We start from the raw sequence: 23,372 nt of genomic DNA, 5'->3' as shown, positions 1-23,372 counted from the left end.
TCTACATCTTCTTGTTCTTACATTGGCCAAGCTTTAATAATCCAAGGACACGAGTACAGAAATTGGACCATTTGAAAGTCCATAGGAAAATCTTGCGAGCTTTACGAACTAGTTAAATTCAATGCTCTCGACTTGATTGTTGACCTCAGACTCTGTTACTGTTTTGATCTTGGAAACCAGCACAAGAAACCGACATATAGACCTCTTGTCTAGTCCTAGTCTATTATTATCTGTCCATAAGTTTAGGAGCGATTTGTGAGAGAGCATGAGAGAGCCTCAGCTATACCCGTGATTCACTCATCCTTTTCTAAAAACTTTCTTTTCCCCAAAAAATTCGCACTAGAGAAAATTTGCTGACCGACAAAGGCCGGGTGGTGAAATCCTAAGACCTTCTGCCAAATCAACTCTACGAATGAAAAGCTACGTAGTATGGCATCAGTAGAGCACGTGCTCTTTCCCGGTCGACCGCTGTACAATTTTGCGCTGTCTGCTCAGCCGATTTTAGATACGATTGCTCGTCATAATAGATTCAGAAATCGCTCATGGAGATGAAGAAATTTCCAACTTGTTTAGCCGTGAATTCAAGCTAGATTTAGCTGTGTGGGCCGGATTTGTTTTTTCGCCATCCCGATTTTCTTGCTTTTGCTAACAAAAGCGCACGTCCCGGACCTTAGGGCACGTGACAATCCCCACCGGATAATCTAGTACAAACTAGGCAGAATAACCATAATGCACAAATTCTCACTCTTTGTTATAACTAAGTGCAGTGATTCGTATCCAAGTTTTAAGTGAGAGAAACAAATATTTGCATCTGCACCTAGACTATCATTCACCCCTCTATCAAATCCGTAACAAAATACCTAGAACGTTATTATCGAGTTATTTTTCTCGGAGTCGAGATATTTAATAATCCAATGTGATTTAATGAGAGACCAATGGCATCATGTAAGGGCACGGATACGTACCATTAGAGAATATGCCGTGGTCTGTCCTAATCTCGGAGTATTTTCCTGTACTAATTCTTAGTTAAAATATGCTGCCATAGATAGACACCACATGCTATGCTCAATTTTCTCACTGACATTGCTCAATTGATGCAATTTGCCTCATTTATTTAACTGATGAAATACTTTGGTCAATACCCTAACTATTCTTTTTCCGTACCCGGGGCAGTAATTTCTGGTCTACGCCCTCCGACAAGCTTCTCCTGAAAATGCCACGTATATTCGTATTATTTTTATAATTAAAAAAAAACGGAAAAGGGATTAAATAGGGCTGAGAAATTAAATAATGAGGAGAATGCGAGACTGGTCAAATTAGAGCAAGTAGAAGAGAAAGACGTGGAAATTTAATTAGGCGCGACCGGAGAAAAGTAGTGTATACGCCTACTGACCGCCGCCAATCAAGGGCGGAGACCACGGTTGGTTGGGCTGCCGGATAATCTTCTCTGCTTGATTTGCGCATTAACCTGTGACGGTGGCGTGACGGCGCTGCCTCAGAAATTTTCCTAAAATCTTTATTGGTGAATGAAAATTAGAAAAAGCATTATTGTTTTCTAAAAAAAAGGTTTTTGATGGATCGATGTACGGGCAAATCTTGTTTTCGATATATTCGTGAAAAAATGAATGATTCGGAAAATACTTATCCTAAAAATGATCGTTTGTATTTGTATTGCTTACGAAAATGAATGAATGACAAAAATATATTCATTGTACGCGAAAAATATATAGACTTAAACTTTTGTCTGTGATGAAAGGATTTTTCATTGATTAATTATTTTAAGTGATACGAGCGATTATTTTTAGAAAAATATTTTTCGAATTATTCATTTTTTGGCGAAATAAATTGAGCCTGAATTTATTAATTATGTTTACTTGTATGGTGGCAAAATCTAGATTAGGAAAAATTTCGAAGTTGAAATATCCACCGAAGATCTTATTGCTTTTTTCCCTTTTTAATTTGTGTTGCCATTGTGATACCTAAGGACATGAAAGTACTCTTATTTTTAGCACAAGAAACTAGAATTTTTCAATTTAACAAATTAAAAAAAAATCGAAGTCTCCTTAGATCCACTTTAATGAACCATAACGTACTTTTGAAACTTAGATTCTCAAATTCTCAAGTATTCTCGCTTAGTTAGAAAATAAACTTTCACAAAAGCCTAAAGAAAAATTAATGGGTCATGATGATAATAATTATATTAGATGTTCAATAACGGAATATCAGTTGTTTAGTAATCAAACAAGAAAAAAGAGTTCATGCAAGGCATTGCCTTTGTGTCGGCGCTTTGGCGATTAAATGAAAAATGATCAACACAATTTCCTATGTAAAAAGGCCCCGTTTGGTTCAGCATCGGGAATGCTCATTTGGCCTTAAATGAGCATTCCCAAAATGTTGAACCAAACGGTTCAGCATTGGAGTTCCAAATGCTCATTTGGTAGCATTTGGAATGCTGACTGTTCCCAAAAAAAAAAAAAAATTCTTCTTTAGCAAAGCGTGGCAGGCTAGGGCGGCCGGCAAGGGGCCAGCGCCGCCGGCGAGGGGCCGACGAGGTCGCGCGACCCCGGCGACAGCCGCCTGGGGTCAGGCGACCGCCTAGACGCTGCCACTCGGGTCGCGTGACCCGGGCGGCGATGACTGGGTCGAGCGACCCCAGAGCGGCCGTCGTCGGGGTCGCTCGACCTAGGCCGTCGCCGCCTAGGGTCGCACGACCGTCTAGGCGCCGCTTGGTTCGCGCGACCCCAGCGGTGACGGCCCGGGTCGAGCGACAGCGACGGCCGCTGGGGTCGCTCGACCCAAGCCGTCACCGCTCGAGGCGCGCGACCCTCGTCGGTCGGACCCGGCCGCCGCGCCGGGCGACCCGGCGTCGCGCGACCTCGCCTTCTCGGGCGACGGCCACCGGCAACCGTAGCTCTTCGCCGGAGCCGGCGAAGGGTACTTTTAAAAATAATAATAAAAAAAACCTCCCAAAGCCCATTTGTAAAAAGAAATAACCAAACACAATTGCATTTCCCCAAGTGGCTTTCAAATAATTTTTTATCAAACGCCATTTGCATTTCTTCAAGTGGCTTTCACCTAAAGGTATTTGCATTCCCCAAATGAACATTCTAAAAGCTGAACCAAACGGGCCCAAAGCGTAGGTAGAAAAAATTAAAAATCGCACTACGCTATTTGTAGGAAAAATAGTTATTTTTTTTAAGAATTTTTTTTCAAAATAATATGCTTTCGAATTCATATAAAGAAAGAACTAAATCCGAGATCTTACGCTTCTTCTTTACGAGAGAATATCTTGGCTTTTCTAATCACTAAGGATCTTTTTAAATTTACGGATTATAAATGAATAGACTCAAATTACTTTTTCCGATGTCGCAACATCTTTTTGTTACATGAATCCTACCTACGACATGTAATGATAAAATCACAATGCTCTCATCGAGGAAAAACACCCGATTGTTTCGTTCTCATTCATTGGATACCTCAAAACACGACACCGACACCTTCCTAAACGACGATCCAAATCACCCAAACCAAAGACTTTCGGCCCGAACGGTTAAAAAACCTCTCCAAACGTTTGTTATTTTGCTTAGCACACATAATCGCTCTTAACATGTCTAATTAGTTGGCACAAAGACAAACTTATTATAAGTCAACCAAAAGGAAGATGAGAAAATGAACTCGCTTTTGACAAAGGGAGATCGCATTTTGGTTCCCAAGGCCACAAGTGCGAGCGAAGCTGACTGACACTTACCCCCAAAAACCTTTGACAATTCGACAATTCGACCAATCCTATGTGAAAGCCTTCGGGAGAAGCCAAGCAATTTTTCAACCCCAACCACCACAAAACACACAAAATTGGGGTCGTCGCTCTTCCTCGGATTCGTCAATCAGATCATGATTACGCCACAAACAAAAAAATCAGTGCACTGACAATTGACGGGGCTGGGGGACTTTGCAAGCGTGATTTGCTAACGTCGACCTAACTTTTAAAGTGCCTAAGTCGTCATCATCTCCTAATTAACACGTAATGAACCGACGCCGAGAGGCATTGGAGCTCATGTAAGCTAAGATCACGATCCACATCTATGGCACAAGTTTCCTTCTATGGATAATTTGATCATGGCAGATTAGCCGCAGCTTGCAAGCATAGAACCACCCGAGAAAGGGGTTTTTGTCCATTGCCCGATTTGATCAATCGATGAATCGAGATCCGATCAATCGATGTTAAATGCGATTAATATGGTGAATACCCGATTACATAGTTTACCAACTACACGCTTGAAAAATTTCGTAATTGCTCAATCACGAGAGACTAATGAATTTTGAGTAGATCATTGAGTTCTGAACAAGGGCTTAACTGGCAATGCACCATCATGAAAAATTGACCATTATGTCTTTCATTTACATTTTTGCTTCTAATAAACGCAGATATACAAGATTCTTATAAAATAGACTCATTTGTTTATAAAGTTCGTTTTTCCAAATTACAGAAATATTCCATTAAATTTGCTTCTGTGAAAATGAAATCTCTCCTGTCATAACCAGACTAGAATTTTCCACCATTTCCCTTTTTTTTTTTTTTGGTTGAGAAGATATGGATAGGTCTTAATTGTTTTTGTTTCCTTCCCTCTCATCACCTCTCGGGCTGATAATACAATATTCCCAGTTGTGCACGTTCCCATGTAGCAGCTGTTTCTGCTTTTTGCTCATACCCTTTTTTTTTTTTTGGACAAAAATATTTTAAAATATTTATTTTTCCTTCTTCAAAGGAAGATGCCACGAGAATTTATCTACAGTATCCCCAGAAATATTTATGGGGTTTATCATCAAATCGAAAACGTGTCCTTGTCCTAAGCTTCTCAACTGCCGGATCTGCACATTATTAGGTTCCATAGGCATGGCATGTGAGAGGAGAATCTGCCCACCTCGGGATTGTGGGGTGGTTCCATGAACTCATCCAATCATGCTCACATGGGCTTTGCTTTTGTGGACTCATATCACAGATACCAATAGAAAATAAAAATAAAGTTTTAATTGGTGTGATTAGTGTGTAAATTTAGTGGATTTGAGAAAAAGACACCCCCCATCTAATTGTCTAGTTTATCTTATACAAGTCAGATGGGATTTGCCAATATTCTAATTTCCCCTTTGTGCCAAAAGCTGAGCAGTTAAGCATATTGAAAATTGTGAAAAAAGTGGCCATTTAGGATTCATGGGCATCTAATGAGATGCATTATAAAAAGATGTTAGTCATGTTCAAGTTCCAAGGTGAGAAAACTCCCCAAAATTTCAGGATTCATGAATTTGATGGAGAACTTTATGTATGGAGAGGGAAAATTGTTCTCGATTATACATTGCAACAAGATCATAAGCGTTGACCCCGACGAGCCATTTGATAGGCACTCATCTATTAAATTACTTGCTTGAATCATTAGTTGCTAAAAGCATGAGACACTGATTTGAAGAGATAGAACTTAGAAACGACGTTGTTCGTCTGCCGATCGATAATCCAACAATAAATTAACATGCGAAATAGAAAGAAAACTTTCCTAGCACATGACCAATTCCTGCCTCCGCAATTTTGGGGGCCAAATGACATGATGTTCATGCTCACCGAAAGAGGACAAACTGCGTAATCAAAGACGAATCTGTTATGCAATGCATTATCCCAAGTTTTCACTAGGGATTAATGTATTATATTGTGGACTTTCATTTCATCATCTTTCTAGGAGAAGCATGCTTTGCTTCGCTATTGGCCTATAGGCCACCGGATATTTCGGAGCTAAGGACGAGAAGGAAATTGGCCAAACTTCATCCAAGCGACACCTGTTTGATTCGCCATTCTAGGAATGAGGAATCTATGGTTCTCTAGCATCAAGAAGCCATTGGTTCTCTGTCTGTGGATGAATGCAATGCCACAGGATTTACCTTTATGTTTGTTTTTTTATTTTATCCAAGCGACTGACACGGTTTATCCATCCTCAGTTTTTCGATTATTCAAAGGAGCCAAAGTGGAGTTGACTGGGCATGACAGAAAAAACCAAAAGCATTTCCCCAACTTTTCAGCAGACCATTGTTTTTATCCAAACAGGTAAGATTTTCTTTGGTTAAACATTACGGTTCATCGACCACAGTGTTAAGTTCTATACTATTCTTTATCATGCAGAGAGTCGATCGGAGCGCAGGCAAATAGTGGTGTAGAAAGCTCGGTCAATATTAAGTAAATGATAATGAATTTGTCGACAAAAAACTCACGGCAGTGAAATGAGAATAAAGATCTGCCAATGAAATAAGAACCATACGGTGCAAATAGTGTCGTGTTTGGGCTTACTTTTTGGGTTTCGACTCTCGTCTTACCAGGGTCAAAGTTGGATTCGTAAGTGTGCATCCACCTAGTAACCACCTAGTAACCAAACTGCATCGATTCTAGGAGACATGACCGGTGTCTCTTTTGCCGTGGAAAATTCGCATGTAGGGTGCGTTTGTTTCACGGAAAATGTAATATTTTTGAAAAAAATTTCCGGAAAATAATTTTCTAGAAAAATAGTTAGTTTTACTTTGTTTAGTGATATGTGATCGAAAATATTTTCTGATATTTGGATCTCATTTGAAAAATGATTTCAATCCCATGATTTTATCTCATGCAAAAAAAAAATCGAATTTTTAAATATTTTTATTTTTAAAATAAAAAAGAAAAAGAAAAAAAGAAAGAAAAGAATAAAATATTAAAAAAGTAAAGGGAAGCAATTCCGAAAAGTGTTTTCACCTTATTAGATTAGGGAATTTACTTTCCTAAATTTATACGTAAATATTTTTCTTGACCGGAAAGTGTTTTTGGGTGATTAATCATTTTCAACGAACCAAACGGGTGAAAGTTCGGAAAACGGATTCCCGGAAAACACTTTCCCTGAAACAAACCCATCCGTAATTTTCTTCTTTTGGCTTGGGCCCCGTTTTATACAAGAAAAGAGGAAAATAAAACAGAATGATCGTGGGGATACTAACTACTTACATTGAAAGTTTTACCAAATGAAGCGGTAAAAACTTGTCTCCATCAAGAACAGATCTAGCGAAGTTGTTCTGAAACTGGGCCTGCCAAATAAATCTGCTCAAAGGGAGGGCTCAGACTGGGCCGGAGATCACCCAATAAGACCACTGTCAACTACAGTTTCTGAGCCCAAGACTTTGCGATTGGGCCGAAGATGAAGAACTAAACCAGCATAAAGAACGAAGTCCAATAGCTGAGCTCCACAAACGAAGACAAGCAGGCAATGCCTAGAGGCTTCCCGTCGTTTTGGAGCTGTTGGGCCTGGTCCTTGGGCCTACATATTGTTCATCGCGTGGTTCGGGCACAAGCCCGCAATTCTGAGAAAGTATTTCGTGCAACGTTGGGTCGCCGAGCTAATCATGTCTCTCCACCGCATGCAGCATTATAGGTGCGATTTGGATTGGACAGGTCATTTTCCCTCCTTTGCGGCCATGGCGTTTTCCTTTTGGTTTGGTTATTCGGGAATTTGTCGTTTTCTATTAAACGCTAATACCACCAAAAACTTTAAATTGATATGTTTGTCCGTGCGATATTTATCTCAAACTAATTTCCGTATCACAAAAATCCAAAATTGATACACAAGTACCATATTTAACCCAAACTGATATACTGATTCCATATTTATCCCAAACTGGTAAAAATGTGGCACGGATATATTGATTTAGGGTAAATGTGTCACGGATGTACTAGTTTGGGATTTTTTGTAACGTAATCATTAGTTTGAGGTAAATATGGCACGGGTACACCAGTTTGGGGTAAATGTGGCACGAACGTACCAATTTAAGATTTTTCGTGGTATTAACCCTTCTATTAAAAGGTCAAAACATTTTGTTAGAAAGTCTGTTTACTTGTTTAGAACTCACTTTTATTTTATGTTTCTCAAATCTTGCTGCTTTCGCGAAGTAAGTTTTTACTTAAGGCACGACATTCCAAGATTATTAAAATGTACAACTATTGGCTGGGAAAATAATACATATTTTCCATGACTTTTTAATAATTAAGTTAATATGTTGACCGCGTCGAAAGATTCCAATGCTCTCTTGTCATTTTCTTTTAAGAAAAAAGTAGAAGTTGGGTCAAGTGGACTCTAAGGACGCGAATGATAATCATTATGTTTTTCTATTTCTCTATTTTTTTGTTCATGAGAACAGGCATGGAACAGAAATCCGTTTGGTAAAATAATTTCATTTTTTAATTTCTAGAACAAATTTTGGCCCATAAATAAATTTGGAATAAAAATGAGAAGTTAAAATTTTACATTTTTCTATTTCTGAAACAGAAATAGAAATAGCAACTTTCTTTTATTGCTCACCTTTGCCGTCCGTCGCCATTTGCCACCGCTCGCCTTCCATCCACCGCTGCCCATCACCACCGCCCACTGTTGCTGCTCGCTCGCTCACCGGTCAGCCATTGTCGCCCGTCACCACCACCAGCCGCCGCCGCTCATCAATCGTTTGCCGCCGCCCATTGTCGGCCACCACCGCTCGCTAGCCGTCCACCGTCGGCTGCTTGCTGCTGGCCATCCATCGTCGTCCTCCTGTCGCTGCTCATCGGCCATCTGCTGCCACCCATCGCCATTCCCTTGCCCGCTCCCGTTGCTCGCTGGCGGAAATAGAAATTTTGTGTCGTTATCAAACGAATTTCTATTCTGGGAATAAAAATTTTGTGTCGTTATCAAACGCTACTTTTTGCTTAGAAACTTATCCAGAAAAGAGATAGCCAAAAATAGGATAGGAGAAGAGAAATGTTTTCGTTCGACCCTATGACTTCAAATTCAAATTTGAAACGTGTAAGAAGACAATTGCCATGACTTCTTCCCGGGAGTGGGACACGAGGGCGTAGAATGATCCTACGACGTCGCGGCGTATCGTTATAATTAAGCGCAAGACTATCGTTGAAAAGGAAAATCACACGATATAGTGCAGTGGTGTCCTTCATAATTACTTGTGAGTGGCTGCCTCGGGCCCCCCGCAAAAGCAGCCACGTTGGGGAAGAGATGCATACGAACGTGAATTGTGTTCTTTTAGGACAACTTCAAGATTCCCCCCGTGGGTCCACCCCTCTAGTCAAAGTCAAGAAGTCTTGTTCTCTATTTGTTTCATTTGTCTTGGGTTTTACGAAAACACACCGCAATCGCGAAGCACTTTCCCCGTGGGAATTCAAGTAAGGTAGTTCGATGGGAACGCGATGCACGCGATTCCTGCTTGTGTACCCCACCGGGCGATCACATTTGCTGCCAATGTGTGTTCACATAGGCCGAGCACGGGACTTATGCCCGCGCCCGAAGCCTTGGTGCTTGTGCCTGATGCCCCACGCCTTAGCCCGGGTCCATAAAGGTCGAGCACAAGATCCCACTCCCCGAGCTTGGATTCGCAACACCTGAGCCCAAGTCCACAAAAGGTTGTACCCGGATCCATCGAGGCCGGCCTGGGACCTTGGTGCTCGCGCTCGGGTCCATTGAGGCCTGGCCCATACATAGGTGCCCCTGCCTCGGTCCCAGCGCTCGGGTCGGGGTCTATTACGATTGTATTCAGGATTCCAGTGCTTGCATATGGTTTTCTTTAGAAGATGAACCAACAATGCATATTATATACGCTATCCAAACATAATCTCAGTCCAGTAACACTATTAGGCTGCGCATGACAACGATTCTGTGCCCGAGAACAGATTTTGCTCAGAAATGATTCTTTTTGATTTTGTGCTCGGAATTGATTCTGAGCATTTTAAGGCGTTTGTTAACGGCCCAAAATTTCATCGCTGGAATAGAAAAAGAACAGAAATGCGTTTGGTAACGCTACAAAATTTCTTTTCATTAATAATATTTTTAAATATTTTAATATTTCTTTCTTTTGTTTCTTTTCTTTTTTTCTTTTCCTCCTTCTTGGCCATGGCCTGCTCGCCGGCCATGACCGGTAAAATATTTTTTTATTAATAATATTTTTATTAAAAGTATTTTTTCTTTTTTTTGACCATTGCCTGGTCGCCGGCCATAACCGGTAAAATATTTTTTTTATTAATAATTTTTTTTATTAAAATATTTTTATTAAAAATATATATTTTTATTTTTTTTGGCCATGGCCGGTAAAATATTTTTTTTATTAAAATTTTTTTATTAAAAATATATATTTTTATTTTTTTTGGCCATGGCCTAGTCGCCGGCTATGGCTGGTAAAATATTTTTATTAAAAATTTATATTTTTCTTTTTTTTTTCTATGGCCTGATCGCCGGCTATGGCCTGTAAAATATTTTTTTTATTAATAATATTTTTATTAAAAAATTTTATTAAAAATATACATTTTTATTTTTTTTGGCCATGGCCTGGTCGTTGGCCATGGCCGGTAATTTTTTTTATTATTAATAATATTTTTTATTAAAAATATATATTTTTTCTTTTTTTGCCATGGCCTCGTCACCGGCCATGGCAGGTAAAATATTTTTTTATTAAAATATTTTTATTAAAAATATATATTTTTCTTTTTTTTGGCCATGGCCTGGTCGCCGGCCATGACCGGTAAAATATTTTTTATTTTAATAATATTTTTTATTAATAATATTTTATTCTCGTCAGATCTGGCGAGGGCTGTCCTCGGACCGGACATTAGAAGCTACATTAAAAACCAAGAAAAGGAAGAAGAAAAAAAAATTGATTCTCAAAATTGTTCCCAGAATCAAGAAGCTACGTTTTTTTTTATTCTTGAAAACTGATTTTGGGAACAATTTTTGACAAAATTGTGCCCAGAATCAAAAAATTAAACAAACGCATTTCTGTTCCCAAACTGATTCTGGGAACAAAAGAACAGAATCAAATACTATTTGGCAAGTTGTCATGCGCAGCCTCAGTGTCCAAATAATCCATGTCTATTTAAAAAACATATATCAAAACGATAAAAAATATATTTCAGTTCATTTTCAGGATTTAATCAATCACCAAAAAATATTATCGAGATGATAATATATTAAAAAAATGTCACGCAAAAATACACTAAGCAAAGAGCAGTTGCAACAACCGATGGCCATAAAAAGCAAAAAAGTAGGAGAGATAGAGATTGCCACTTCGTGCGAAAGAGCGCCGTCACTCTGACGTTGACTTGAACCTGTGGAAAACGTGAGCAGGATACGGAGAAAATAAAGGGGACAGCACCCACTCACCTTTCGTTGGTCCCACGCTCGGTCTCTCCTCTTCCTCCTACTGCGAAAGTACACGAGAGACTTTTGCCTAATCTACTTCTCTTCCAACTATAAATCACAGCCACGGCAATCCGCCCATCTCACAGAAGATCCTACAGAGAGATGGAGAGAGCGGTCGATAGACAGAGAGTCCTGCTTCAACATTTACTGCCCTCTTCTTCATCTGGGTCTCCTTCTCACGCCCCACGATCGGCCGGTGTTTCCGTAAGTCTAAAGCTTTCGGCCTTTTTCGGTTTTGAATGATCTTCCAGTTTGGAATTCAGGGTGAAAAGAAGAGCATGCGTCTTTTGAGTAGAGGAAACAGTGAAGATGATTGAAGCATTAAACAAGATCGGACCCAAATGTTGTTCTTGTTCCTCTGTTTCTTTTTTCTTGCTGGTGTCAGGGGCTGTTGCCGATTTTTGCTTCTCTTTTTTCTTTCACCCATTATAGTTCATTGTAATCGCCTTTAGTTGTTTTTCAGGATGTTGATTTAACGTAGCTTTCTTTTGTTTACTTCATTGTCAGCTGTCCTTTTCTTTTGGGGGGGTGGGGCGGTTAAGGATGAGCCAATGGCTTCTTTGCGAGAGTGCTGATATGTTTAATATGAATGCATGATTGGGATGAGATTGTTTTGATGAGTTGTCCTTCAACTGTTCATGTCGTCGCTGTTTAGTCATTGAAAGCCAATGTGCTTTCGACTGATTTGGCTATCCAAGTGTGAAGGTGAATTAAAGATGAAAACTTGAGAGAAATTTGGGCCCTACTTGGACGGAAGGTCGAATCATCAGCTCAAGTATATTACTGCCAAGAAAGAAAATTGTTTCATTGGAAATTTTATGCACCACTTCCCTTGCTTCACAGATAGCATAGCGTCGAATCATCTGCTAAGCACCTCAAAAATCTTCGCCGACATGGCTATTTTTTGTGACTCTGCTGCAAACTAATTGTTTGTGAATTTGTCTATCAGGCCTCGGCATGTGCTGCTGGGGACCTCGCAGCCTACCATAGGACAGCAAGTTTTGGCGATGATGTGGTGATTGTGGCGTAAGTCGGATTAATTTGTGAAGCGAGAAAAAGTCGCTATTCTTTTGCAAACTGGAGTTTCTTACTATTGCTTCAAAAATATTTTTGATTACAGCGCGTATCGCACGGCCATTTGCAAGTCCAAGCGCGGGGGTTTCAAGGACACCCTTCCCGAGGATCTGCTCGCCCCTGTTCTGAGGGTAAGGACTCACAGTGACAAAGTCAAAGACGATTTTTGCTTAAGATGGCGAATCTCTTTGATGCATGTATGAGTATTAGCCGCTTGCATTTATGTCAATATTCGCAGGCTTTAGTGGAAAAGACCAACTTGAATCCTGCAGAGGTCGGGGATATAGTCGTTGGCACGGTCTTAGCTCCTGGATCGCAAAGGGGAATTGAGTGCAGGATGGCAGCATTCTATGCCGGTTTCCCCGGTATGTTTTAAGTTCACATTGATCAGTTGCTGTTTTTCTATAACCATACAGTGGATAGATCAAAGTTTACTTTAAGCCATACATTGAGTATGAATCTGTCATCAGAATTGGTTGATTTTTTTGCTTGCTACCATGAAATGGTTTAACATCTGTACATTTAACTTTACAAGCTCGATGAAGATGTGAAGATAGACTATATGATTTAGTTGTTTTAACTATGTGAATCAAAACTCCTTTTAAATTGGCCAATGCTTATGCGTAATCTGCTTCATTGCTTGTACCAGATACTGTGCCACTCCGAACTGTCAACAGGCAATGCTCCTCTGGCCTGCAGGCGGTTGCTGATGTTGCTGCTTCCATTAAAGCTGGTTTTTATGACATTGGTTAGTGTGACACTGGAAATGAACGCCTTCCTTGAGCATTCTTTTTGGCCTTCAATAATCACCTTCTCTATTCAGGAATTGGGGCTGGATTGGAGTCGATGACTGTAGACCAAGTTCGCGGAGTTCCTAAAGTCAACCCAAGAGTATGCCCAACTTTTAAATTTAGGAAATTTGAGAGGGAAAGCAAAAAAAAGTACATTTGTTACTCAGAAAAATGAATTGTTTGGCTGAATATCACTAAAAAACAGGTACACAGCTTTGCACAAGCGCGGGATTGTCTTCTTCCAATGGGGATCACTTCTGAAAATGTGGCCCAGCGTTTCGGCGTGACCAGACAAGAGCAAGACCAGGCTGCTGTAAGTGTCGTAAATATTTCAAAATGTTCTATTGTTTCCTGATTTAACAGTCTGGTATAATCTTATTGAAATCTTCTTAATTTTCTGGAAAAGGTTGAATCTCATAGGCGAGCTTATGCTGCCACGCAATCAGGGAAATTCAAAGACGAGATCATTCCTGTATCTACAAAGGTATATATACAGTCACGGTTGCAATTTGGCTTGGGCTGTTTCTACAATGACCTAACTGTTGACTTCTATACAAAGATTGTTGATCCAAAAACTGGAGAGGAGAAGCCAGTCACGATTTCCATTGACGACGGTATCCGACCAAACACGAATATGAATGACTTAGCAAAGCTGAAGCCCGCCTTCAAAAAGGATGGGGCAACAACAGCTGGTATCTAACAACTAGTCCTGCTTTCATAATTCGTGATGTTGCATTGATTATATTTTTGTTGCTCCTTGATGAGCTTATGCTTTTTTAATGCTGTCAGGGAATGCTAGTCAAGTGAGTGATGGAGCTGCGGCTGTACTGCTAATGAAGAGAATTTTGGCTGTGCAGAAGGGGTTGCCCATTCTTGGTGTTTTCAGGTGGGAAATCACCGTATTTGCAAATTCAGTGTTAGAAAGTGCATTTTTACATGTAACCTGGAGTTCAAGTTTTGGTGGGCAACTGCTCTTGTTAATATGAGGAGTGCTATAGTGAGAAGGCCACTTAATATCGTTAGATAGACCTTGTTTCTTATCTTGTATGCTACCTCTTTCTCTGACTAGAATCTGACTGTCTGTGCACTTACTTTTAGGAGTTTTGCGGCTGTTGGTGTGGATCCTGCTGTCATGGGAATTGGTCCTGCTGTTGCCATTCCTGCTGCAGTAAAGTCTGCCGGGCTCGCGCTCGATGATATTGACCTTCTTGAAATAAATGAGGTAGAGACTGTCTAATATCATCTTCAATTCTGCAGTGGAAATGCAAATTCAGGTCTGTAATAGTTTTTTGCTGTATGGCTGTTATTTTTCAGGCATTTGCATCTCAGTACGTGTATTGTTGTAAAAAATTGGAGCTTGATCCAGAAAAAGTCAATGTTAATGGGGGTGCCATAGCTTTTGGGCATCCTTTGGGCGCTACAGGTAACTCGCAATGACGAGAAAGCACCACAATGACTTCTGGAATCCAGTGAAAAGATTTCCCCTATTTTCTTCTCATAAACGTGTCTTCTATTTTGGAATCAATGACTGTTAGTTGAATCTAGTATAAGATGAGATGAGATTTTACATGCACATATCTGCTCCGAAGTTTCATACGAATGATTCATGCAGGTTAGAATATCGAGGTGATGTCACGTGAAGCATTTATTCTATAATGTCTATTTGCCTAAGATATGGACATTCTTCTGCCTCAGGTGCACGATGTGTAGCGACTCTTTTGAATGAGATGAAGCGTCGGGGTAGAGACTGCCGCTTTGGAGTAATATCAATGTGCATAGGTTTGTATTCGTCTTTGTGCCTCCTCTCTTTGCCAAGGATTTAATAACTTCTTCTTTAGTTTTCAAATAGCCTCTGTCAAAAAAATAAATGAACAAATACAGTGGACCTTGCGGAACAACATGTGCGTCTATTCATACTTTAATCTTGACGATCTCTTCTGGACAAGAGGGAAAATAGTTCACCATCCGTTCTATAAGAACATCAATGTTTAGATCATCTGGCAGTATTTCGGGATTGAGACCGTCACGTGATGCATGTTTACCTTATTCCTGATCTGATTCCTCAATGGTTAACCTAACAGATGAATTTTGACAGAAGCACTGCTTGGTCATCAGGGTACTTACATGGTTATATCCTGCTGTTAGGGCTAAAGTACTGGTACCCTGGAATTGTTTCTTACATATTTTAACCTCAATCTGGCATCGGGGTTTAATCAGATTGGTCAGATTAATCAGGATTATCATGTGAGCATCTCATTTCGGAAACCCTTTTGTCATAAATTGCTATTCATTGTCTGGGAATAGACTTCTGCGGTGTGGTTAGGGAAATTTCTGATACATGCCATAACATATTGCCGACTCCCTCTTAGTGAACTACAAAGGAAAAATGACATGGCGCATTCATTCTTTTCCATCAACTAAGTACTTTCTTGATTATGGTCAATGCAGGTTCAGGTATGGGTGCAGCGGCAGTTTTCGAGAGAGGGGACTGTGTCGACGAACTATCCAATGCTCGAACTGTCGAGATAAACAACCTCCTGTCTAGGGATGCTCAGTAGATGCGAGTGGGTTTATTATCTATGAGTTTGAGATTGGTGAGGTGTCAGTCTTTTCAATTTCAAACGCAATAAGACCCCAATAAATGGCGCGAACCTAGATCTGCGCCACATTTTGGCGATAAATGTACATCTGATTTGCTAGTGACTGTACAATGTCATCCTCCAGGCTGTCGCTATCAACTTTGATATGGCGGCATGAAATGTATTGTTCTCGGACACTTAACGCATCTACCGAGTCTACTTTCATAGCTGTTCGGTTCCTGTGGATTTGGCCACTCCTAGATTTGTCGAAAAAGGTTCTACTCAGAGTTTGGTGGAGTCTAGGAAAAACTTCTTGTCTAGTTTTGCACCTAAGATTCCCTTTCGGTTGCACCATCTAATGTTAGCTAGAATTAGGTTACCTGAAGATCATCAAAATTCGAGATGATGAAGAATCATGTCGATGAGACAGATTGCAGGCTGTTAAATGTTTCATGTAACCGCTTCTAGTCTCTGTTTTAGGAGCCTATGTGTTGATTTGGGTGTTCTTGGTGTATGGAGTCGTCTGTTCTGCATTGAATTGGTTCCTGCAAAATCACTTCTTGGACTTTTACAGCATACAGCGCCCCGGTCGAATAAGCTGGAAGGCTAATTTGAGCTGGTGTAGGGAAAGATGATTCAGTGACAAAGTTAAAGCCTATGGGGCTCGAAACCTGCTATATATATATCTAATTTACGACTGGTCGGTCCGAGAAACGAGTCAGGTCCGCTCGAGCCCGCCTAATCATCACCTCTATTAATGCCGTTCGCAATGCTGCAATCACAGGTTTATAGAAGGAAACCCATGAAACGATCGCAGGTCTATTGTGTCTGCTAGAAACGATTAAGTTTTCCCTTTTTCATCAAGAGAATAAGCAAAAACCCAGTTTCTATCGTGAGCATTCTGAGTCGAGTCTTTCTTTGGTCTTTTTCTACAGAAATATATTGCGTTTGTTCCAAGTGAACCGAAGAATGCGCTGGCTCCAAGCTCATGCCTGACAAATGCATGAGAGACCTCATTGCAAATCAATCTCCTAAATAAAAAGAGTGATTCTAATTGCACTACAATTATAATACGAAATCGTTATTAGAAATAATGGGGAAAAGTGCCAAAAAAGTCCTAAACCTTTTGCATTAGTGCCAATTTAGTCCTAAACCTTTTTTTGGTGCCAATTCAGTCCTAAACCTTTTGCATTGGTGCTAATTTAGTCCTAAACCTTTTTTTGGTGCCAATTAAGTTCTAAACCTTTTAAATTGGTGCCAATTCAGTCCTAAACCTTTTGTTTTTGTGCCAATTTAGTCCTTCCGCCAATTTTGATCGAATTTGCCAACGTGGTCACGGCGCCGACGTGGATAACTTTAATAATATTTTAATTTTTTGAATTTTAATTTTTTTTCCTTTTTTTTTTTTTTTTTCCACTTTTTTTTTTTGGTCTCTCTCCCTCCTTCGGCGATCGGCCGAGGCGGCGAGCTCGACCTCGCCGGCCACCGGCGAGGGCGGCCTCGCCGCGGCCTCCGGCGAGGTCGCCGGGCGAGGCTCAAGCCCTCGCCGGAGGCCGCGGCGAGGGCGAGCCTCACCATGGTCGGGCGAGGCCCGACCTCGCCGGATCCGGCGAGGTCGAGCCTCGCCCGGCGACCCCCGGAGGCCGCGGCGAGGGCGAGCCTCGCCTTGGTCGGGCGAGGCTCGAGCCCTCACCCGGAGGCCGCGGCGAGGCGAGCCTCGCCATGGTCGGGCGAGGCCCAACCTCGCCGAATCCGGGCGAGGTCGGGCCTCGCCCGCGACCTTGCGGAGGCCGCGGGCGAGGGCGAGCCTCGCCTTGGTCGGGCGAGGCTCGACCTCGCCAGATCCGGCGAGGTCGCCGGGCGAGGCCCGACCTCGCGATCCGGTGAGGCCTGGGCCTCGCCCGACCATGGCGAGGCTCGCCCTCGCCGCGGCCTCCGGCGAGGGCTCGAGCCTCGCCTTGATCGGGCGAGGCTCGACCTCGCCTTGATCGGCGAGGCTCGACCTCGCCGCGGCCTCCGGCGAGGGCTCGAGCCTCGCACGACCTCGCCGGAGGCGCGGCGAGGCCGCCCTCGCCGGGGCCTGGCGAGGTCGAGCTTGCCGACCTCGGCGTCGCCGGTCCGGCGACCGGCCCGAGGAAGGAGGGAGAGAGACAAAAAAAAAGTGGAAAAAAAAAGAAAAAAAAAGGCAAAAAAAAATTTTCAAAAAATATTAAAATATTATTAAAGTTGTCCACGTCATCGGACCGACAATGCCAGCAGTGTCCACGCTAGCAAATTCGGTTCAAAATTGGCCTAAGGACTAAATTGGCACAAAAACAAAAAGTTTAGGATCGAATTGCACCAATTTAAAAGGTTTAGGACTTAATTGGCACAAAAAAAGGTTTAGGACTAAATTGGCATCAATGCAAAGGTTTAGGACTGAATTGGCATCAAAAAAAGGTTTAAGACTAAATTGACACTAATGCAAAAGGTTTATGACTTTTTTTGCACTTTTCCCGAAATAATGTGAATCGAGCTTTTCGCCGAAGAAAATGGCACGACGGACTATCGATCGACTTTTAGATTAGCGGGTCGTAATCAACACCAATGAGAGTCCAACACGTGCGCTAATCCCAAATCGGGATTGAAGTTTTTTCTTCTTTATTTTTTCCCATCGTGGACAAAAGTTCTTCTCTTTCTTTTTTCAGACTAACCCCGTAAAAATGTCAATTTCAGCATGATTTTTCATAACTTACGTTCTCGATTCTTCTTCGTCACGTGAGGCAAAAGTCGTTCAACCATCTTTCTAATTCTTTCTTTGTGGTTGAACGAATGATGCTGCGGTTGCGACCAAAATGTTTCCTCAAGAAGAATTTCATAATGCAATATTTGTTTTTGTCAGTGTTGGATGTTGAAACTTACTGTTTTTAGCAGACACCCCAACATCCGCTCGAAACTCGGCTTGAACTCGGTCGATGTCGACTTCTTGAATCCTCGAAGCACTATACGGTCCATGACGAAGAGGATACGATGTCGTGCTATAGGATCTACGTCGCAAGTGCGATTTCGAAAGCTCCGTCGAGCTTGCGAGTCAAATCTGTCAAAGTCTTTTCGAGCTCGAGTTTCTAACACGACTAAACGCTCGAGTCGCCGGAACTCGAGAGCGACTGAGTCGGGTTCGAGTTGGTTCGCAAATTACGGTGTTGAGTTTAGAGGCACGATGAAGCGCGGCGTCGGATTTGCTTCGGGGGCGGGAAAGATGCAAATGCCAAAGAATGCAGGCTGCACCTGCAGATTTGGACCCAAAGCAAGAGGAGATGCCTCCCTTCTAGACGCTCTCATTACATTACATGTTTGCTTGTGCCTCCAAACCTCATTATCGACTAAAATAAAACAGCGCTCAGAAAAACGAAACGGTCAATACCACCAAAAAAAAAAAAAAATTCCAAACCGGCACGTTGGTGCCATGTTTACTTTGGACCGACCAATTTATTGATCTACCAAAATATTACGATAAAATTACGTATTAATTTGTGATTTTTCATGATACAAAAATTAATTTTGAATATATTAACGTGATAATTTGAAAACTTTTGTGGTATTAATTTGAGACTAAATTAGTAATCCTTTTTTTTTTTTAAAGGAAGAAAGGGAAAAACGTAAGTGGGATTAACTGCCATTTTACTTCTCCACATCCCTTCACCACCACCACCACAACAAACGTGTACAACTACCGTTCCATCTTCCCCCCAACCCAACCAACCCCCGCGCGCAAGTTCAACGCCCCCTCCTCCGTCTCTCCGCACACGACACGCGCGAGCGCCACCGTCGCGAGCTCCCCCTCCCCTCCGGCGATGTCGGACTCCCCGCCGTCGCTGACCACCATCAACTCCCTCTCCACCGACCTCGTGGACCTCATCCTCTCCCTCCTCCCCGTCCCTTCCCTCCTCCGCGCCTCCTCCGTGTGCAAGCTCTGGCGCTCCATCATCGTCTCCTCCTCCAATCGTCCTCGCCCCAGCCCCGATTCCCCTGCCTCCGCCCCGTGCTGGTTCTTCCTCTACGGCATCCACAACACCTCCTCCCGCAACAACCAGTCCTTCGCCTTCGACCCGCTCTCCGGCGCCTGGTTCCGCCTCCCCATCCACACCCACCGCGACGACCCTTCCTTCTCCTTCACCGCCTCCTCCGGCTTCCTCTTCACTACCACCCCGACCTTCTCCTTCACCCGCGTCTTCCGCGACTCCTGGCGCGCCACCTCCCCGCTCCATTTCTCCCGGATCAATCCCCTCCTCGCCGTCTTCGGCGGCGGCGACGGCGACGGCCCCGGCCCCGGGCTGAGATTCGTGGTGGTCGGGGGCGACGGGTTCATCGGTAATCTGGTCGACATCGAGGACCGGCTGGCGGTCGAGATTTACGATCCCCGGTCGGACCGTTGGGACCTCTGCCCTCCCTTGCCCGCCGACTTCCGCCCGGGGAACTCGTCGCAGTCCCTGTCGTCGGCGCTCTTCCGGGGTAGGTTTTATGTTTTCGGGATCTATTCCTGCTTCTTGTCGTGCTTCGACCTGCGCCATCGGATCTGGAGCGATGTGCAGACGCTGAGGCCGCCCGGGGTCCTGTTTTCCTTCTTGATCGCGTGCCGGGAACGGCTCGTCCTGGCTGGCATGTGCGTCGGGCCGAGCGGGCCGTCGTTTAACTTGTGGCAGATCGACGAGACGAGCATGGAGTTCAGGGAAATTGCGATCATGCCCTCGAATTTGCTCAATGGGCTGGTCGATAGCGAGGAGGAAGATAAATTTGCGAGCTTGAAATGTGTTGGATCGGGTGATATGATTTACGTGTTTAATGAGGAGTACCACAAGAAGTACCCTGCTTGTGTCTGTGAGATTGGTAGTGATTATGGCAGGTGTAGCTGGAGGAGGCTACCGGATTTGCCATCACCTGTGAATAAGTTCCACAAGGTCATCAGCTTTTGTTCTGCCGTTTCTATTCATACTGTTCTTCAAGGCGAAGCCGATGAAGCTGCCTGACTGACTCGTCTCCTGGGTGTGCGTTGTGCCTGGGCTCTCTTTGCCTTTTCCCTAATGGCAGGTGTATAATAAGCATATGTGCCATTATATATCTTTGTAAGCTGATATGCTTATAATTGTTTTATTTCGCATTGTAAGGATGTCGTCGTGTGAATCTGTTACACCAGAAATTCTTTGTGCATGTTTACCTTCTGTACTAGAATGTATTTGATCTTTCTGATAGAATTAAGTAGGAATAATGGCTGCGCAGCCTTTCTTTGCAAGTAAACTTCGCTTGCTTCAGTAACTTTTCCCTGTGTAAGCCGTCATCGTGGAGGTCTCGTAACTGATATTTGGTCATTTCATGAATGTTACACTGGCATGCTTGTATGAGACTTCTCATAAATGGATAGTCATTTTGTGCATTTACCTTGACGACCTGTTGAGGTTCTACTTGGTGTGCTGGAGTTGTAGGTAAGACTTTACTCTTTTTCCCTCTGCATTAGCAGATTTGTTAATGGCATGGTTTAAAAAGGTTGTCACGGGGAGAAGGATTCTACAGTCCAGTAGAAGTTTCAACAGGGGGAAATGCAAAGCAGATCTCTAAGGTTTTTCAACAGTCCCGTGTTAGCAATGAGTTCGCGGTTTCTTACCTTAAAGTTCGATGTAGAGGTTTTCCTATGTATCAGTTTATCTGAACATCTTCGAGCGGTCGAATTTCTGGAGTGATTTTTCTTCCATCTTTATTCTCTAAAGGGTAAGGGAAATAGGCATTGTAATACCACTACTTCAAGTCTCAACTTCTGAAGGATATTGTGCATCGTATGGCCATCTTGGATGGTCCAATTGTCGAGCTGCTGGTTTTTCCATCTTTCTTTAGCCTTATAGTATAGGAGTTGTTGATTGTTTTAGTAGGAATCTAGTTGAAAACTGCAGGATTGTGGTCGAAGATTGTGTACACTATACAGGAGAGATGAAGGGTCGCCTATATTCTCTCTTTCTTTTCAAGTTTTTCCCATCCAGAGTCAATATCGGTGGCCTACCACAATATAGCGGTTATTGAAATTTCTTTCGTACTTCTTCACCTTTTTGTCAGTTTTATATTCCCTTATGTATTTCTTGATGTGCTTGTTCTTACTCTTGTTGATGATCGGTGTCTTACTTAATGCAACTATTATGAGTACATTTTGCTAGAATCTTTTGAAGATTCTTTCCCTGCAGTGAGAAGTCGAGAATTCTTTTGAATTTTATCAAAAGTCTCGCTTCTCTCTTTCCCTGACTGTAGTAAAATTCAGTATTGCGCTTTAATGGTGACCAGTTCATAAAGAAAGCTCATCTAGAGACTGTTCTATAGTCGTTCTCTTCATCGCCAGGATAAAGTGTCTGGGTTCACTTCCAGGTCATATGCTGCTCCAAGTATGCTTCTAGACGTTCTATTTCAGCTTGCTCTGTCCAAGCTTTGCTTTTTGGCGGCGGTATACATGTTTAGCATCCAAATTCTGCGAATATTGATGCGCCTGCCATCCTGCCCTGGGCTTTATCTCTTTGCTGTGGCCAACATTTTTCAGGTGACGATAGATAGTCATTCATGACCGAAATCGGTTCTTCCACGTGACATTAGTTGCATTTGATGTTCTGTCTCGTGTTAATTCACAGAGAAGAACTAGGCCGAAGCTGCGCACCCGGATCACCCAGTTGGTTCCTCTTTCTTTCTTTCTTCAGGCCCTGGCTGGGTACCCCGTCTACTTTTGTGTAAATTCTTTTTTTAAATCTGTAATCTGTTACAGAATGACTTTGTCAATGGTTCTTGTAGTGAGGTTGTTTCATGTGATTGCACTGAATTGTGTGCTTCATCACCATCAACTCGAAATTCGCTGTCCCTGCTTCAGGTCCATTCTATTTGTATTGGAAAGTACCTCCTCAGGACTCATTGTGATTTTAGTCATTCATTTTGTGGGGTTTAATCAGCAGAAGTCTTGCTTCGCTCTTTCCCTGACTGTTGTAACCATTCAGTATTGCGCTTTAAATCATGACCAATTCACAAAAGAAAGCTTCGACCAAAGACAGTCCTGTAGCCATTCTCTTCATCGCCAGGATACGGTGTCTGGGTTTTATTTAATGCATATGCTTCTCCTACTATGTTTCTAGATGACGTAATTATAGTTTGCTATGTCTAAGCTTTACTTTTTAGTGGAGAGCGCATAATGTACATGTTTATCATCGAAATTCTGTGGATATCGATGCTTCTGCCGTCCTGCCAGTGGCTGCACATGATCAATGTTCTTCAGGTGGAGAAAGTTTGTCATTCATGATCCGAAATCAGTTTATCCACGACATTAGTTAACTCACATAGGAAGAACTAGGACGAAGCTACGCAACCCGCATCACCCTGTCGGTTCCTCTCTCTTTCTTTCTTTCTCTCTTTCGACATATAGGCAGCAGGGCCTGGCTGCGCACCGTCTACTTGTGTTTTATTCTTTTGGCATCTGTAACTTTGGTAGTGGTTCTTGTAGGGAAGTAGCTTCATGTGATTGCAACGAATTGTCTGCTTCATCACCATCCACTGAATATTCACTGTTCCTGCTTCAGGTCCATTCAATATTACTATTTGAAAGTAACTCCTAAGGACTCATTGTGATTCTAGTCGTTCGTAAGGTTTTACTTTTATGTCATCCACTAATTCTGTCGGAGACTCTGGTGTGAAAGATG

General features: G+C 42.4%; 2 protein-coding genes across 2 annotated transcripts; both read left to right on the top strand.

Annotated features, from left to right (window-relative positions):
* Nucleotides 1-11,289: 11,289 nt before the first annotated feature.
* Nucleotides 11,290-15,905, top strand: LOC115673650 (3-ketoacyl CoA thiolase 1, peroxisomal-like). The gene is made up of 14 exons (XM_030595874.2): nucleotides 11,290-11,438; nucleotides 12,184-12,260; nucleotides 12,355-12,439; nucleotides 12,547-12,673; nucleotides 12,958-13,056; nucleotides 13,132-13,199; nucleotides 13,305-13,412; nucleotides 13,506-13,583; nucleotides 13,659-13,791; nucleotides 13,889-13,985; nucleotides 14,198-14,321; nucleotides 14,414-14,522; nucleotides 14,795-14,878; nucleotides 15,548-15,905. Exons 1-14 carry the CDS (start codon nucleotides 11,337-11,339, stop codon nucleotides 15,655-15,657), a joined length of 1,401 nt encoding a protein of 466 aa, XP_030451734.2. The 5' UTR covers nucleotides 11,290-11,336; the 3' UTR covers nucleotides 15,658-15,905.
* A 3,520-nt stretch (nucleotides 15,906-19,425) lies between these two features.
* Nucleotides 19,426-21,088, top strand: LOC115673562 (F-box/kelch-repeat protein At3g24760). The gene has a single exon (XM_030595773.2). The coding sequence runs from the start codon at nucleotides 19,512-19,514 to the stop codon at nucleotides 20,682-20,684; it is 1,173 nt and encodes a 390-aa protein (XP_030451633.1). The 5' UTR covers nucleotides 19,426-19,511; the 3' UTR covers nucleotides 20,685-21,088.
* The last annotated feature ends 2,284 nt before the right edge of the window (nucleotides 21,089-23,372 follow it).

This window comes from Syzygium oleosum, unplaced genomic scaffold (assembly GCF_021117445.2).
Source record: "Syzygium oleosum isolate NSW1041296 unplaced genomic scaffold, Sole_v2.1 Sole_v2.09, whole genome shotgun sequence".
NCBI classification, from domain to species: Eukaryota; Viridiplantae; Streptophyta; class Magnoliopsida; order Myrtales; family Myrtaceae; genus Syzygium; species Syzygium oleosum.
This window is presented reverse-complemented; position numbering and strand designations above follow the sequence as displayed.

What these genes read in the sequence shown, in the direction of transcription:
- LOC115673650 (XM_030595874.2), top strand. Translation starts at nt 11,337, where the DNA reads ATGGAGAGAGCGGTCGATAGACAGAGAGTCCTGCTTCAACATTTACTG. An exon ending in ATTCTATGCCGGTTTCCCCG is followed by an intron (nt 12,674 to 12,957) that starts GTATGTTTTAAG and finishes TGCTTGTACCAG; the next exon opens with ATACTGTGCCACTCCGAACT. An exon ending in AGCTGGTTTTTATGACATTG is followed by an intron (nt 13,057 to 13,131) that starts GTTAGTGTGACA and finishes TTCTCTATTCAG; the next exon opens with GAATTGGGGCTGGATTGGAG.
- LOC115673562 (XM_030595773.2), top strand. Translation starts at nt 19,512, where the DNA reads ATGTCGGACTCCCCGCCGTCGCTGACCACCATCAACTCCCTCTCCACC.